Below are 14,021 nucleotides of genomic sequence, written 5' to 3'. Positions count from 1 at the left end.
CTTCAATAATCATAATAATTTATCGTATATCAGGCATTAATGATGTTCCATCCTTTATAAACAATTTGTATAGGAAAGAAATGGATCTCTGATTGCTGTGTAACCTGCTTTTACTTTTGCTTTTTCATAGTTATTGAAGGGCTTGTCACTGGGGAAAAATGGAGTAGAGATGATTTTGCGTGGGAAATTTCAGAGAAAACTCTTACATAACATACAAGTTCTTACTCTCTTTCGTTGTGAGTCGGAGGTATTTCCGTATAAAATTCTAAAGGAGGTTCCCAATATAGAGAAACTTGTGCTGATTGATGGTACTTTCATGGATATCTTCAAGAACCAAAGTCCTAATAATATGGATTATAGTGAAGAACTTGTATTACAGCTGAAAGTATTACACTTGGAGTTCCTTAGAGGGTCGGTTTCCATTGGGTTAGAGAACTCTTGGATTGAGCCCTTTGTCAGAAACCTAGAAACTTTAAAAGTCATTGGTTGCGGGAGTTTAAAAAACTTGGTAGAATGCGAAGTATCTTTCTGCAATATGACATATTTGAAAGTAGAAAGTTGCCTTAGCTTATCATATTTGTTTACTTCCTCAACAGCCAAGAGTTTGAGTCAACTCAAAAAAATGAAGATAAAACGGTGTGAATTCATTGAAGAGATAGTGTCTAAGGAGGAAGGGGAGGAATCAGATGCGAATGGAATAATATTTCCGAAGCTCAGTCGTTTGAATCTTGATTGTTTAAGGAATCTCAGAAAGTTCTACAGAGGGAATTTAAATTTTCCATCCTTGGAAGAATTGTCAATAACAAATTGCTACAACATGATAACTTTATGTACAGGTACGCTAAAAACAGACATGTTGTCTGAAGTTATACTTGATGGCTCAGGAGTTCTTCCACTGGAAACTAATCTCAATTCTACTATGCAGAAGGAATTTCTGAAACAGGTATGTTTAATCTTTGGAAAATATTTATTTTGACACTTTTTAAGGGTCTTTAAAAAGTTAACTTTTATATTTGTAAAGAAAGAGAGATCGAAGAATAAAATAATGGATATAAAGTCTGTTTAGAAATTAGTTGGGTGTCAAAATAATACTAGCGGCTTGCCTTCTAAATAACTCCGAATTAGACAAAGGTATTTTGATATCATATTGTTTTTTTTCTTCTACTTAACACTACCTTTCACTGTCTTTTACTCTTTCTTTTTCTTTAAAAATACAAAAAATCATTTTTATTAGGATTATTTTATCTTTACAAAGATTTTCAAACGGTATCAAATAAAAAAAAAAAAAATCTCTAAAGTAGATAACCATGTTAAATTACTTTTATTCTCCTTAAATCAAGCTCTGGTTAGCGTCTATGCCACGCGGATATATTAATTTTAATTTTGAAAAGTGGTTTACGTATGATAACAATTTCGCAAAATGTTTTTTGATAAAGTAGTTAAAGTGAAGTAAAAGTTAATATTATCGTTCAACAATATTTTCTTACGGAAATTTCTTTTTTTTTTTAAATAATCGTCTTAAGAATCATATTTAATATTACCAGATAATTAAGAAATTATTATACCTTTTCAACTAGTGTTAGCTAATTTTTATTTATGAAATAAATATTTTTTATACTTTTCTTATATTTATCTTTTAACATATTTTCCTAAAATTATGAAAGAATAGGTGGTTGTATATATATAATTTAGTAAATACATAAATATGCTTTTAAAGTTTAATAAAATATACTATATTTATCATCAAGTGGTGGAAAAGTGACTTATTATATTTAATAAAATATAATTTTGTTAAAAGAGATTTAATAAATGGATGTCAATTGTTGCTGATTGTATATAATTGTAATGTGAGGAAGGTTGGATGTACATTAATTATACCATGACAAAGAACAAGTCAGGTCATACTTGAATGGTGATGCTTGAATTACGTTCTTAAATAACAAAAGTTGTGTCCTAGTAATAAGATTCTACCACAAATCACATTAAATCATACTTTTTATTACTAATAAATGAAAAGTAGAATTATAACAGTTAATTTAAATTTATATCAATATATAAATATCTTTAAGGACAGCGGAATATTAAAACCACAACAGTTAATTTTTAATACATTACAAAACCATATGCTTTATTCACTTTAGGTACAAAAATGATATTTTGACAAACTTTTACAAACAATCAATTCTAATAAAAAAAATTCTAACACTTTATTATTTTATTTTTATAACTTTTATAAAAAGTAAAAGAAATTACTTTATTTAATAAATTTTTCAATTTTGTCAAAAATTTATTTTTCTATTGTTATGTATATAGAATGTGTTTAAACATGCAAAACAGGTTCAGGACAACTTGTTGGAAAAGTTTAGACATAATTAGATAAAATTTTAGAAATAATAATAAATTATAAATTTTCAAATTCATAAAAGTAACTTTTAATTTTTTTAACATATTTTAACTATTGCCCCAAATATATATATATATGGGGCGGTTGAACCCATTTTTATGTTACGATAACTAAACAACAATACAAATTTCAATTCCTAACTTGTTTTGAAGGTCTTGATGGAAAGTAATGTAAAGAAAAATTATGTTTTGCCAAAATTTTATTATCAAATTTTTGACAAAGTATACAGTAAATTTTGTCGAACTTGGGTAAAAAAAGTTTGTGAAAGAATCGTAGTCCTAATGTAAATTATAAAACGTGATTCGTTAGAGAAATTCTTCTAGAGATAGTTAACTAAGTTTTATTTATTCTTTTGGACGTGCAGATGTCAAAAGTAGATGTAGATTTTGTGTATGATGGGTCAAGACTACAAGAGATATGGGATGGCTCATTACAGATCCCTCCCGACTTCTGTTTCAGTAAGTTGGTCAAATTGACTGTGGGCCACTGTGGGTTCTTATCAGATGCAGTTCTGCCCTTCCATTTACTTCCTTTATTACCCAAATTGGAAACATTGAAAGTTCGAAACTGTGATTATGTGAAAACCATATTTGATGTCTCGTTGGATATTTTCGACTTCTATTTCAGTAAGTTGGCCACACTGATTGTGGAAGCCTGCCCGTCTTTATCAGACGCAGTTCTGCCCTTCTATTTACTTCCTTTGTTACCCAAATTGGAAACATTGGAAGTTCGAAACTGTGATTCTGTCAAATCCATATTTGATGTCAAATGTACAACAAAACACACATTAATCACTTTTCCTCTGAAGAAATTGGTTTTATGCAAACTGCCAAATCTGGAAACTATTTGGAATGAAGATCCTCATGGGATTCTATGCATGCAACTTCTACAAAAAGTACATGTTCAGGTTTGTAAAAGCCTTCCAAGCGTATTTCCAGCATATGTAGCCAAAGATCTTGTGAAACTTGAAGATCTAGTGGTTGAAGAGTGTGAGAGATTGATGGTAATTGTTGCAGAGGATAATATCACAGATCCAAGAGGAACAAATGTGGAGATTACGTTTCCCTGTCCCTGTGTGAGATCATTGAAATTACGGGATTTGCCAAAGTTCAAGTATTTTTATTACAGTCCCCTGAAGTCTGACATTTATAAAAATATGGAATCATATCCCGAGGATCAACTCGATACTGAAAAGGTATTATTGTTTTACCATTTTCTCCTTTTTACCATAAGAGATTATTTTTTTCTTCTTTACTAGCATGAAAATTTAAAAGATCTGTATGTCTTTATCAGTCCTCCTAACCAGCTTCTGCTTGTGTTTTTTTCTTGATTATTAGCGTCTGTCACTGGGTGAAAATGGAGTGAAGATGATTTTGCGAGGAGAATTTTCGAGAAACCTCTTACACAACTTAAAAGTTCTTGCTCTCTGTTTTCATTTGGATGCATTTCGATATGAAATTCTGGAACAGGTTCCCAATGTAGAGAAGCTTCTGGTGTGTGATGGTTTCTTCAAGGAGATCTTCTGTTGTGAAAGCCTTAATAATGTGGATTATTACAGTAGATTTCTCTTACACCTGAAAGTATTACATTTGGAGTCTCTTCAAGATTTCATTTCCATTGGGTTAAACTTGGCAGCGTGGAGATTGCTTCTCTCCAATCTGACATGTTTAAAAGTAAAAGACGAATTAGATGAGGATGAGATAATATTTCCACAGCTCAGATGTTTGAATCTTGAATGGTTATTGGAGCTCAAAAGGTTCTACAGAGGGAGTTTAAGTTTCCCATCCTTGAAGGAATTCTCAGTAACAAACTCCGACAAGATGATAACTTTATGTTCAGGTACTCTAAAGACGGCGAAATTGTCTCATGTTAAATTGGAAAAATTCCAAGAAGCTATTCCACTGAAATTTGATCTCAACTATACTATGCGGAAGCAATTTTTGATTGAGGTACGTCTTTAAATATTTATATATTCAACGTCTATAATACATGTCTGTAGCTGTTCACGGAAAATGTGTACTGTAATTGCTAGCAATCATTGGCAAAAAGTAACTTTTTAATTAGGGTACGTCGATGTTAATATTTTATCAGTTTAAAGTGTGGGACTTTTTTTTTTTGGAAACTTTTAGCAAGGAAGAGAGAAAAATAATATAAAATCTGCTTCTTAAGTTAAAATTTGTACAGCGAAGTTTATCCAGATAAATTCTAGTAACTGACTAATTGAGACTAAGTAGTATGTTAAATAATTTTTGTTTTCTTAAATGAGGTCAAAAATTACTAAATAAGGCTTTGATCACTGTGTGTTCTTACAGGTGTTCTTAGAGTAATAAAGTGGGTTTAGTGATTGGATGAGAAAAATAAAAAACAAAGTTGTGGATCCAATTGTCTTACTACCATATATTAATCCTTTTTAAATTATTCAAAAGAAGTGGGCAGAAAAAATAAGACAATATTCCCTACAATTATGATCTAGAATATACTTTCATCCATTGATCAAACAAATAACTATTAATTATAATTTTTTAATTTTTTGTGAACTCCCCTTTCTTTTGCTTTCAAAAAAGGAATAGAATAAGAGGTACAAGTGATTTTTCTTTTCTTTTTTTGTCTTATATCCTCTATATTTATAGAGATAATTATAATTTAATTTTAAAAAAAAACATCTAATTCATTTTTGGAATAAAAAATTATGTGGAAGTGATGCGGAAGTTCATGATAATTATAAAGAGTATTTAATGGAAAAATGAAATTAAGTTATTATTTAACAAATTTAATTTAAATTTTTTAAAGGAAGAGATCAATTAGAAGTAGCTTTTATACTCTTTATTTATCTAAATAAATTCAATAAATATGTTCAAATGTTTTTGTTTTATAAATAAGTGTATTCATTTAATTTTTTTTAGAACACACAGTATTCATTTATATGATATTTTTACTGATAAAATATATTTGAATCAAACCATCAACATACATTATGGATCTTTTTAAGAAAATCGAGAAATTTGTAAGATGCAATATACTTTGTTTATTTTAAAATTAATGAAAAGATACCTGTATTTAACAATATTTGAAGATAGATAAATGTAACTTTTCTATAATTGAGTTATTTGAGTTTCTTTATCTTTTTTATATTATAAGACTATTATTTAATTTTTTTATTACAATTTTAGTTAATATATTACTTTTAAATAAAATAAAGGTTGCTCTAAAATTCTTTATCTTTATTTGAATGAAAGTTGAATTTTTAAATTAATATTCATTTAAAATTTAAAAAGAAACGTTGCTCTAAAAAATTTTTAATAAACTATTTAAAAATAGTTAGAGCCTTTTCTATAATTAATTTCTATGTTTAAATTGACAAACCAAATTATATATACTTTGTTAATGCTTGTTGACAGTGGAAACAATTTTTAATTTTGTGAAAATTAATTAGAATTTTAAATCTACCTCAAATATTACCTTGTTTAATCAAAGTAGCGAAACGGAATTTTTCAATAAAAATGTAATTTGGAAAGAAAAAACTATAAAAATTGACCAGATTTATAAAATAAAGCTAATAATAGAGAGAAGAAGTTAAGAAAGAATGAAAAATTAAATTTTGACTCCCATCTTTTTTACTCATATTCTTTACTCTATGACGTGGTGTAGTGTGAGTCATTGATTATTTCAAAGGAAAAAATAGTAATACATTAGTCAATGACACATACTAAGTCACGCCAGAAGTAGAAGATGGAAGTTAATAAATGGAAGTCATATTATCATTGTCCAAGAAGAATAAAGAATGAGAAAATGAGAATCAATTTTTATGTGTGTATGATAGGAAGAGTTTTATCTATATATAGAATATGTAACCCGTAAATGATACAAATCAAAAATCAAATACTTAATATAAATATTTACATAATAAATCATATGAATATCAATCATATCATATGGGTAACTCTATTAAATCAATGGACGACCAATCATTCAAAACTATCTTTACATTTCTGAATAATTAAAAAAATCCCAATTCTTGTTAATCCTTGGAAAAAAGATAAATTTCGTGTTTTTATTTACATGTGATGATTTCCAAAGTGGACATCTCCTTATTGTACATGGAATCGGAGTCTTGAGTTGAGAGATAGGGTAGACCTACAAGAGATTTGGCGTGTCTCACTCCACATCCCAAACTTTTGCTTCAGATGGTTGGAAACCTTGATTGTGGACGGGTGCAAATTTTTATCAGATGTAATCCCCTTCGCTTTGCTTCCTTTATTACCCAACTTGGAAACATTGGAAGTTCGAAACTGTGATTCTGTCAAAACCATATTTGATATCAAATGCAGAACACAAGAGAGATTAATTACTTTTCCTCTAAAGAAATTGGTTTTGTCGGAGCTGCCAAATCTGGAAACGGTTTGGAAGGAAGATCCTCATGGAGTTCTGTCCATGCAATTTCTACAACAAGTATTTGTTGACAATTGTAAATGCCTTACAAGTGTATTTCCCGCATCACTACTCAAACATCTCGAGAAACTTGAAAATCTGGTTGTGAAAGACTGTGAGGGATTGATCACAATTGTTGCAAAAGAATCTGATGATCAAGACAAAAAAATAATATTTGAGCGGCTCCAAGTTTTGGATCTTAAAAGATTAGAAAAGTTGAGGTGTTTTTACCCTGGCAATTTTACTTTATGTTTTCCATACTTGAAGGAAGTCTATGTCATCAAGTGCAGCTCCATGAAAACTTTCATTACATTCAACAAAATAGATCATTCCATAAAGTGGTATTATGAAGAATATGATTCTCATTTAAAGTGGTTTTATGGAGAATATGCTTCACACCCAGAGGAAACTGATCTTAATTCTGCCGTGCGCAGAACTTACGAAGAAGAGGTATGCATCACCGTCTTAATCTAATTATAAAATTCTTCTTAATTTCTCTATGTACAGTGGCATTTAGAATTAGATTTATCATTTTCATTAAAAAAAAAAGTATACATTTTCTTTGGGGGAAATATATAAGTAGGCTATTATCTTATTGTTTTTTCCTTGGAAAAATATAGTTCAATTAATTCACGGAGGGTAGGGGAGTTCAATAACAAAGCTGTAAACAAAGGGTAGTATTCATCCTTTGAATTGAGTACATAAGAACATTATTTTTAGTGAAATGTGTTTTGAGTTGCATCCTACTTAAAATTCACTTCTATATGATCTTTTGTTTTAAACAGGCTCCAGATGCCTCCAGTGCTATCATTTCAGTTCTTCAATAGTTCACACTGATGAAAATAGTGAACAAGGTACATCATATATTAACTAATTAATGCTACTGAAATTGTTATTTATTGTATTTTTGTATGATTATACTATCATTTGCTCTAGGTTCATGCGAATGATAATTAATTAAGAGATAAATATGTTTTTGGTCCCTTAATTTTTAATCAAAATTGAAATTAGTCCCTCTTCGAAACTTTAATCCAATTTAGTCTCTCAACTTTATAAATGCATGGATTTAGTGTTTTTAACCAAAATTAAATTTATTAAATTTATTTGACATTTCGAACGTGTTTCTCAACTAATATTCATTTAACTTTGAAACAGGAATGTATTAAACAGTGTAAACAACTCAAATGTTATTGTGAAATATATTTCAAGTGTCAAATAAACTTAATAAAATTTGGTTAAAATGATTAAATACACACACTTCTAAAGTTTAGGAACTAAATTGGGTTAAAGTTTCGAAAGGGATTAAGTTTAATTTTTACTATAAGTTAAGGGATAAAAAATTATTTAACCATCAAATAAAAGCAGATCTTCACGTCATAACATGATTACATAAGCAATTTTATATTATAGTGTCATTTAATAATTTTTTTTATATTTATTTTAGTGGATATGAGAATTGTGTATGGCATTATCTGCGTTGCAATGCTTTTACTTCTTCTATAATTAAATTCGTATTATTTCTTGATCACTTTTATGAAAGTATAGTCATTTTTTTTATAATTTGTCTAGGTTGAGTCTGTGATGCCGACTTCAATATTGCAGTAATTAAGGGGAGAATTAGAGATTGCAAATAAACCCGTCCCTGTGGGTATTGCCTGAACCCGTCCCCGTTTTGACGGGGAATCTCCGCATTGACTGGGTATGGGTATGGGTATGGGGAATCCCCGACTTTTTCAGTTGGGTATGGGGATGGGTATGGGGATGTACATATACCCGCCATAATACCCGTCCCCGCCATATCTTCATTCTCGTTTAAATTATTAAAATATTCACAATTAATCAAGTAACCCCTATATATATATATATATATATATATATATATATATATATATATTTCTATTTTTTATTTCTTTTAATTATTTCATTTGTCATTATACTCATTCTCATCTCCAATATATTTTTTATCTTATCATAACCTTTATGTAATTATGTTAAAATGATGTATGTTAATAAAAAAAAAAATTATGCCTCACATTTGAATATTTATATTATTTTTTAATATTTATATTTATTATAAATTTTCCTTTCCCATGAGAATGTTTATACTCTCAATTTAAGGTAATATAAAAAAATTCTTTACTTATTATTATTATTAATTTTTGTTTAATTTGAAGAACTCTTTTGTTTCATTAAAATAATTTTCGTTATTTTTCAACCATTAAGTATATATGTTGATATTTGAAAAGTTTTCTTAGTTCTCTAAGATATTTTTTGTCTTATCATACCTTAGTTATACATTTGATTTCCTTTGTGTGATTTTTTTCGATAGTCTCTCAAATTATTTCTAAAACACACATTTGTTAGTTTTTTAATATTTTTATTTTCATCATGTAGAATAATATTTCGATATATTCTATATAATTATTTTTTATTTTATAACTCATTATTAATCATAATGTAATTTTTTCACTTTAAATTCTGTTTGAAGTGGTTAAAATTATATATATATATATATATATATATATATATATATATATATAATGATATTTAGGAATAGTATATGATAATTCACTACAAGAAAAACATGAAATGGTGACTGATTTAGTCAGTAATCCATATCAGTCACTATTTTTCATCATTGGTGGTAGTAGTTGATTTATTGTCTAAATTAGTGACTGATTCAATGATCGAATCGGTACTTGATTTAGTGACCAATTTAATTACTAATTTATTTGTAATTTAATGACAAATTTTTTGGTCACTAATGATATTTCTATTTATTTTTAACCACTTCAAACATAATTTAATAATTAGTTCTCTAAGGTTTTTTTTTTTCATTTTATCATACCTTAATTATACATTTGATTTCCTTTGTGCGATTTCTTTCGATAGTCTCTCAAATTATTTCTAAAACACACATTTGTTAGTTTTTTAATATTTTTATTTATTGTTTATTTTCATCATGTAGAATAATATTTCGATATATTCTATCTAATTATTTGTTATTTTATAACTCACTATTAATCATACTGTAATTTTTTTCACTTTAATTGTATAAATAACTTTTATTTACTACAATATAAAAATTTAATGTAATTTCTATGAATATTTTTTTGTCACTATCCAACATATATTGAAGTTCAAAAGATACAAAATCTATGTCAAAATTTTATTATTATGTTTATTATTTGTTCTTTGTGTCATTTTGATCAAGTGATGTATTATAACTTTTTATTAGTGTATAAAAAAGAGATTCATTATAATTTAAAAAATTGAAGTAAACAAATATTTAAACTATATTTTAATTTGAATATTTTTTTCCTTTTATTATTTGTTCTTTGTGTCATTTTGATCAAGTGATATATTATAACTTTTATTAGTGTATAAAAAAGAGATTCATTAGAATTTAAAAAATTGAAGTAAACAAACATTTAAAATATATTTTAATTTGAATATTTGTTTTCCTTTTATATTTTTTTGAAATATTTTTTAATTTTATCAACTAAGTTCATCAATGTTGTAGTTTGCAAATTTAATAAATGTTTTGGTTCACATGAAATTTTATTTGGTATTCTAATATAAAATGTAAACAATTATAATTTATTTTAAGGTATTTGGCATCGAAGAAAATTCTCCTAATATTGAATATTTCATAATATTATGTTTTCTTTACCATAATTTTTTTTCTTTTATAAAAATTAATATTGAAGTAGTTAGAACACGGGTACGGGTATGGGTACGAGATTATACCCGTTACCCAGTAGGGATGGGGATGGGAAAAAGGTTTGATACCCGTTGGGTTTGGGTATGGGGATAGGGATGAATTTTTTATGCGGGGATGGGTATGGGATAGCGAAACCCGTCCCCGCCCCACCCCGTTGTCATCCCTAGGGAGAATGAAGGCATAAAGTGTGGATGAAGATGAATGTGTCCCTATGTATGATTGTGTTTTAAAGAAAATATAAAAAGGAAAAAAAAAATTGTGTTGTTCTACCTTGGTGGTGATGAAATACATTATTGTCTATATTATGTAATGTGTGAGATTAAAATGAACGGTCATGAATGTTGAGTAAAGGTGAACAACTGATGACCTGTGTAATATTAACTATATTACTTATGTATTCTGATAAAAATAAAAAAGGATTATGGTGTTTTTGTTCATTTGCTTTTAATTTCATTTACACTTCAGCTTCTATTCGCATTGGTTTCTGTCAAACATTTATTAGAAAACTATAAATTATAATAGAAGAATTGAACATTTTTAAGAATCCATTGTCAATCTAGTTTTATTTCCCTCAATGTCAAATAAAATAAAAAATTATAATGACATAAGATTTAGAATAAGATATCAAACAAATTTAATAAATAATGTTTTAGTAATCTCAAATAAATATGTATATATTCATTTTTCCTTATCAGATTTTAAAAAGTTAAATATTACTTATAATCAATTAATTTAAAATTTTCTATTAATATTGAAACAAGTTCAAACTATAGTTTTTTATTAAGAGTTTGTTTATAATCCGATTAAGGTTGGACTAAAGAGATCCAAAACAATGCATACATGCTGATTTAGATTAAGCATAAGGGTGACTGAAAAGAGAAAGAATTAATTGTTCGCGAATTTTATGGACATGAGTATGTTGATCTTAATGTTATATGTAGAAGATAAAAAGATGACTGTAATATAAATTTTAAATATTGATTAATTTTAATAAAATTAGTAAATAACCCACTTAGATACTAATTTACGAAACTAAAAATTATTAATTATTGTTATTATAAATTAAAAATTATAATTGATTATTAAATTGATTTTTACAATTAGATACCATGGTTTTTAGTTATTAAAGTAAGTAGATCACTAAAAATTAGCTACCTAGGTTTTGATTATCACAATGATTTATTTTCTAAAATGGTCTCTATAATTTATTATTTATAACAATGACTATCTTAGTAATCAATAATTCTTAATTTTGTAATTCATATCTAAATTGATTATTATAGTAACTAACTAACTTTTATTTTTAAAATTGATTTCTAATTGATAATTTTCTTAAAAAAAACAAATTTAAACATCGTTAATTAGTTAATTAGATGGTAATGTGTATATTGTAGAATTGAATGTACTTATATACGGAATATATATATATATATATATATATATATATATATATATATATATATTTGTGTGGAGAAGTTCAAATTATTTTATTATGATTATTTACAATTTGTTAAAATAAGATTCTTTTAAAGCTAACAATTAATTGGTGTTGGTATTGCACAAGTAAAAATCCCACCCTTTAATCTTGAAAGTTATGGCGTTTTGCATAAGTTTGAAAGAACACTCTGGTAGCATCCAATCGACTCATATTAACATAATTTTTGTATTAACTAATAATTGAAGTAAGTGATAAAATTCCTTTTCTGCATAATTGACTCAGCGTCATCTTCTCTCGCACAATGCCTACCTAGTGTTCGTTCTTTTGTCCCTTAGAGCCTTTCTTTCTGTTTTACCATAAGTCTTAGCTGCTTTCTCAGCTTACAACTTCCTGATATGTATAAATATGTTACCCTTTCTTTTTTAATCACATCAATCAATAGTATAGACAAGACTGTTGTTGCATTTTTCTTTCCCTTCTATTTTCTGCTTTAAGTTGCTCTTTTTCCTCTTGTTTCCTCGCCTTTAGCACAAAGCATGAACTTTAATAGTTAGCTTCGGTCTAGTCAGTGTTGTGTACGTATTTTTTTAAATTTATCAGAGATAATTTGAATCTAACTGACACTCACTTTATATTTTTTTCAAAAAAAATAATTATTAGTGATATTGTTAGCCTAGCTAACGCTTGTGATGGTATTTATGAAAAAGAAAACCATCAAAGTTAATTTGGAAACAGTGAAGAGAGAAGAATGTAATCATAGAAAATCATAAAAAAAGAAAGAAAGAAAAACACTCTTCAAAAGAAGAAAATGATTTGTGCATAATATCTTTTTGTTCCCACCATTTGATCAAAACTAATCTAAGTTTGTATTCTATTTCATCCACGCACACGAATTTATAATAAAAAATAATTTTGTAAGGTCGATTTAGTCTATATAGTATTTACTGCTATTAATATATTTTTATTAATTTACAATCGTTTAGATGAGATTTGATGCACTCTTTTATTAATGTTCTTATTTTTTATTTATTTCATCTACTTAACAGGATTAGATCAATACTTATATTAATAAAAAATTATTTTTAAACATCGGGATGACGAACAAATGTTTAATGTCATTATTATTTTTATTTAAATCTAGTTAGAATTGACTTAACCCACTCTTTTATTAATTTTTTTATTATTTATTTATTTTCTCTACTAAATTAGTGTCAACAACGTTTATATTTGTAGCTTGATCCACATAATATTTAATGTTGTTAATCTTTATTTATTTGTGTCTGTTTAGAGTGGACTTAGTCAATTCTTTCATTAATATTTTTATATTTTATTTATTTTTTCTATTTAGCGCTAGTTAGAGCATTCTTATATTAATCAAAAATTAGTTTGTAGCGTCAACTTTTCCCTCTCAATGTTTAATGTTATAATTTTTTGTTAATTTGTGTTTGCTTAGAGTGAGTCAAACTCCATCTTTCATTAATGTTTTCATTTTTTTAGTTCTTTTCTTTACATACCGTACCTATGTTTATATTAATAAAAAAGTTATTTTGTAGCATCTCTTTTTTTACCAGTGTCATTTAATGGCAGCTAATACCCAACATTCTTGTAGTGAGTGTTGAATTTTACAACCTTAAGAAACGTAAGTTTAAAATTAGTTGGTATTCATAATATTTCAAATATACAATTTTCTGTAAGTACCCTCATTTTGCATAATGCCTTTAAACATTTAATCAATTTCACAAGGATTAACTTGTGCTACCTTGCACAAGTTCCCTATGTACAAACCCCTTTTGGCACATTACCTTATATGATATATTCTCATATCTAGAATAATACATACAATTTAAGGTAATATAACGGAACCCACTTGATTATCAAAGTTTTGACTTCAACTAATCATAAAAAGTGTTACATTACTCCAAACAAGCGTTTTTCAAATAAGTTGCTCTTGTATCTTTCAGACCCATTTTTTATGTTATGTAGTTCAAGTAGTTTTCTTTACCTTTTTGATAGTGTAATCTCATTCT

At 27.0% G+C, this 14,021-nt stretch overlaps 1 protein-coding gene across 1 annotated transcript in view; it reads left to right on the top strand.

The window, feature by feature from the left end:
• The window catches only part of LOC114166893 (uncharacterized), a 28,531-nt gene extending 17,538 nt beyond the window's left edge, over window positions 1-10,993 (top strand). Inside the window, 7 exon segments of the mRNA XM_085667531.1 lie at window positions 131-943; window positions 2,769-3,599; window positions 3,742-4,353; window positions 6,482-7,282; window positions 7,618-7,686; window positions 8,402-8,450; window positions 10,731-10,993. Coding sequence (XP_085523657.1) covers window positions 131-943; window positions 2,769-3,599; window positions 3,742-4,353; window positions 6,482-7,282; window positions 7,618-7,659 — 3,099 coding nt within the window. The 3' untranslated portion in view covers window positions 7,660-7,686; window positions 8,402-8,450; window positions 10,731-10,993.
• The last annotated feature ends 3,028 nt before the right edge of the window (window positions 10,994-14,021 follow it).

Source organism: Vigna unguiculata, chromosome 10 (assembly GCF_037176805.1).
Source record: "Vigna unguiculata cultivar grain cowpea cultivar isolate G323 ecotype 2 chromosome 10, ASM3717680v1, whole genome shotgun sequence".
Lineage (NCBI taxonomy): Eukaryota > Viridiplantae > Streptophyta > Magnoliopsida > Fabales > Fabaceae > Vigna > Vigna unguiculata.
This window is presented reverse-complemented; position numbering and strand designations above follow the sequence as displayed.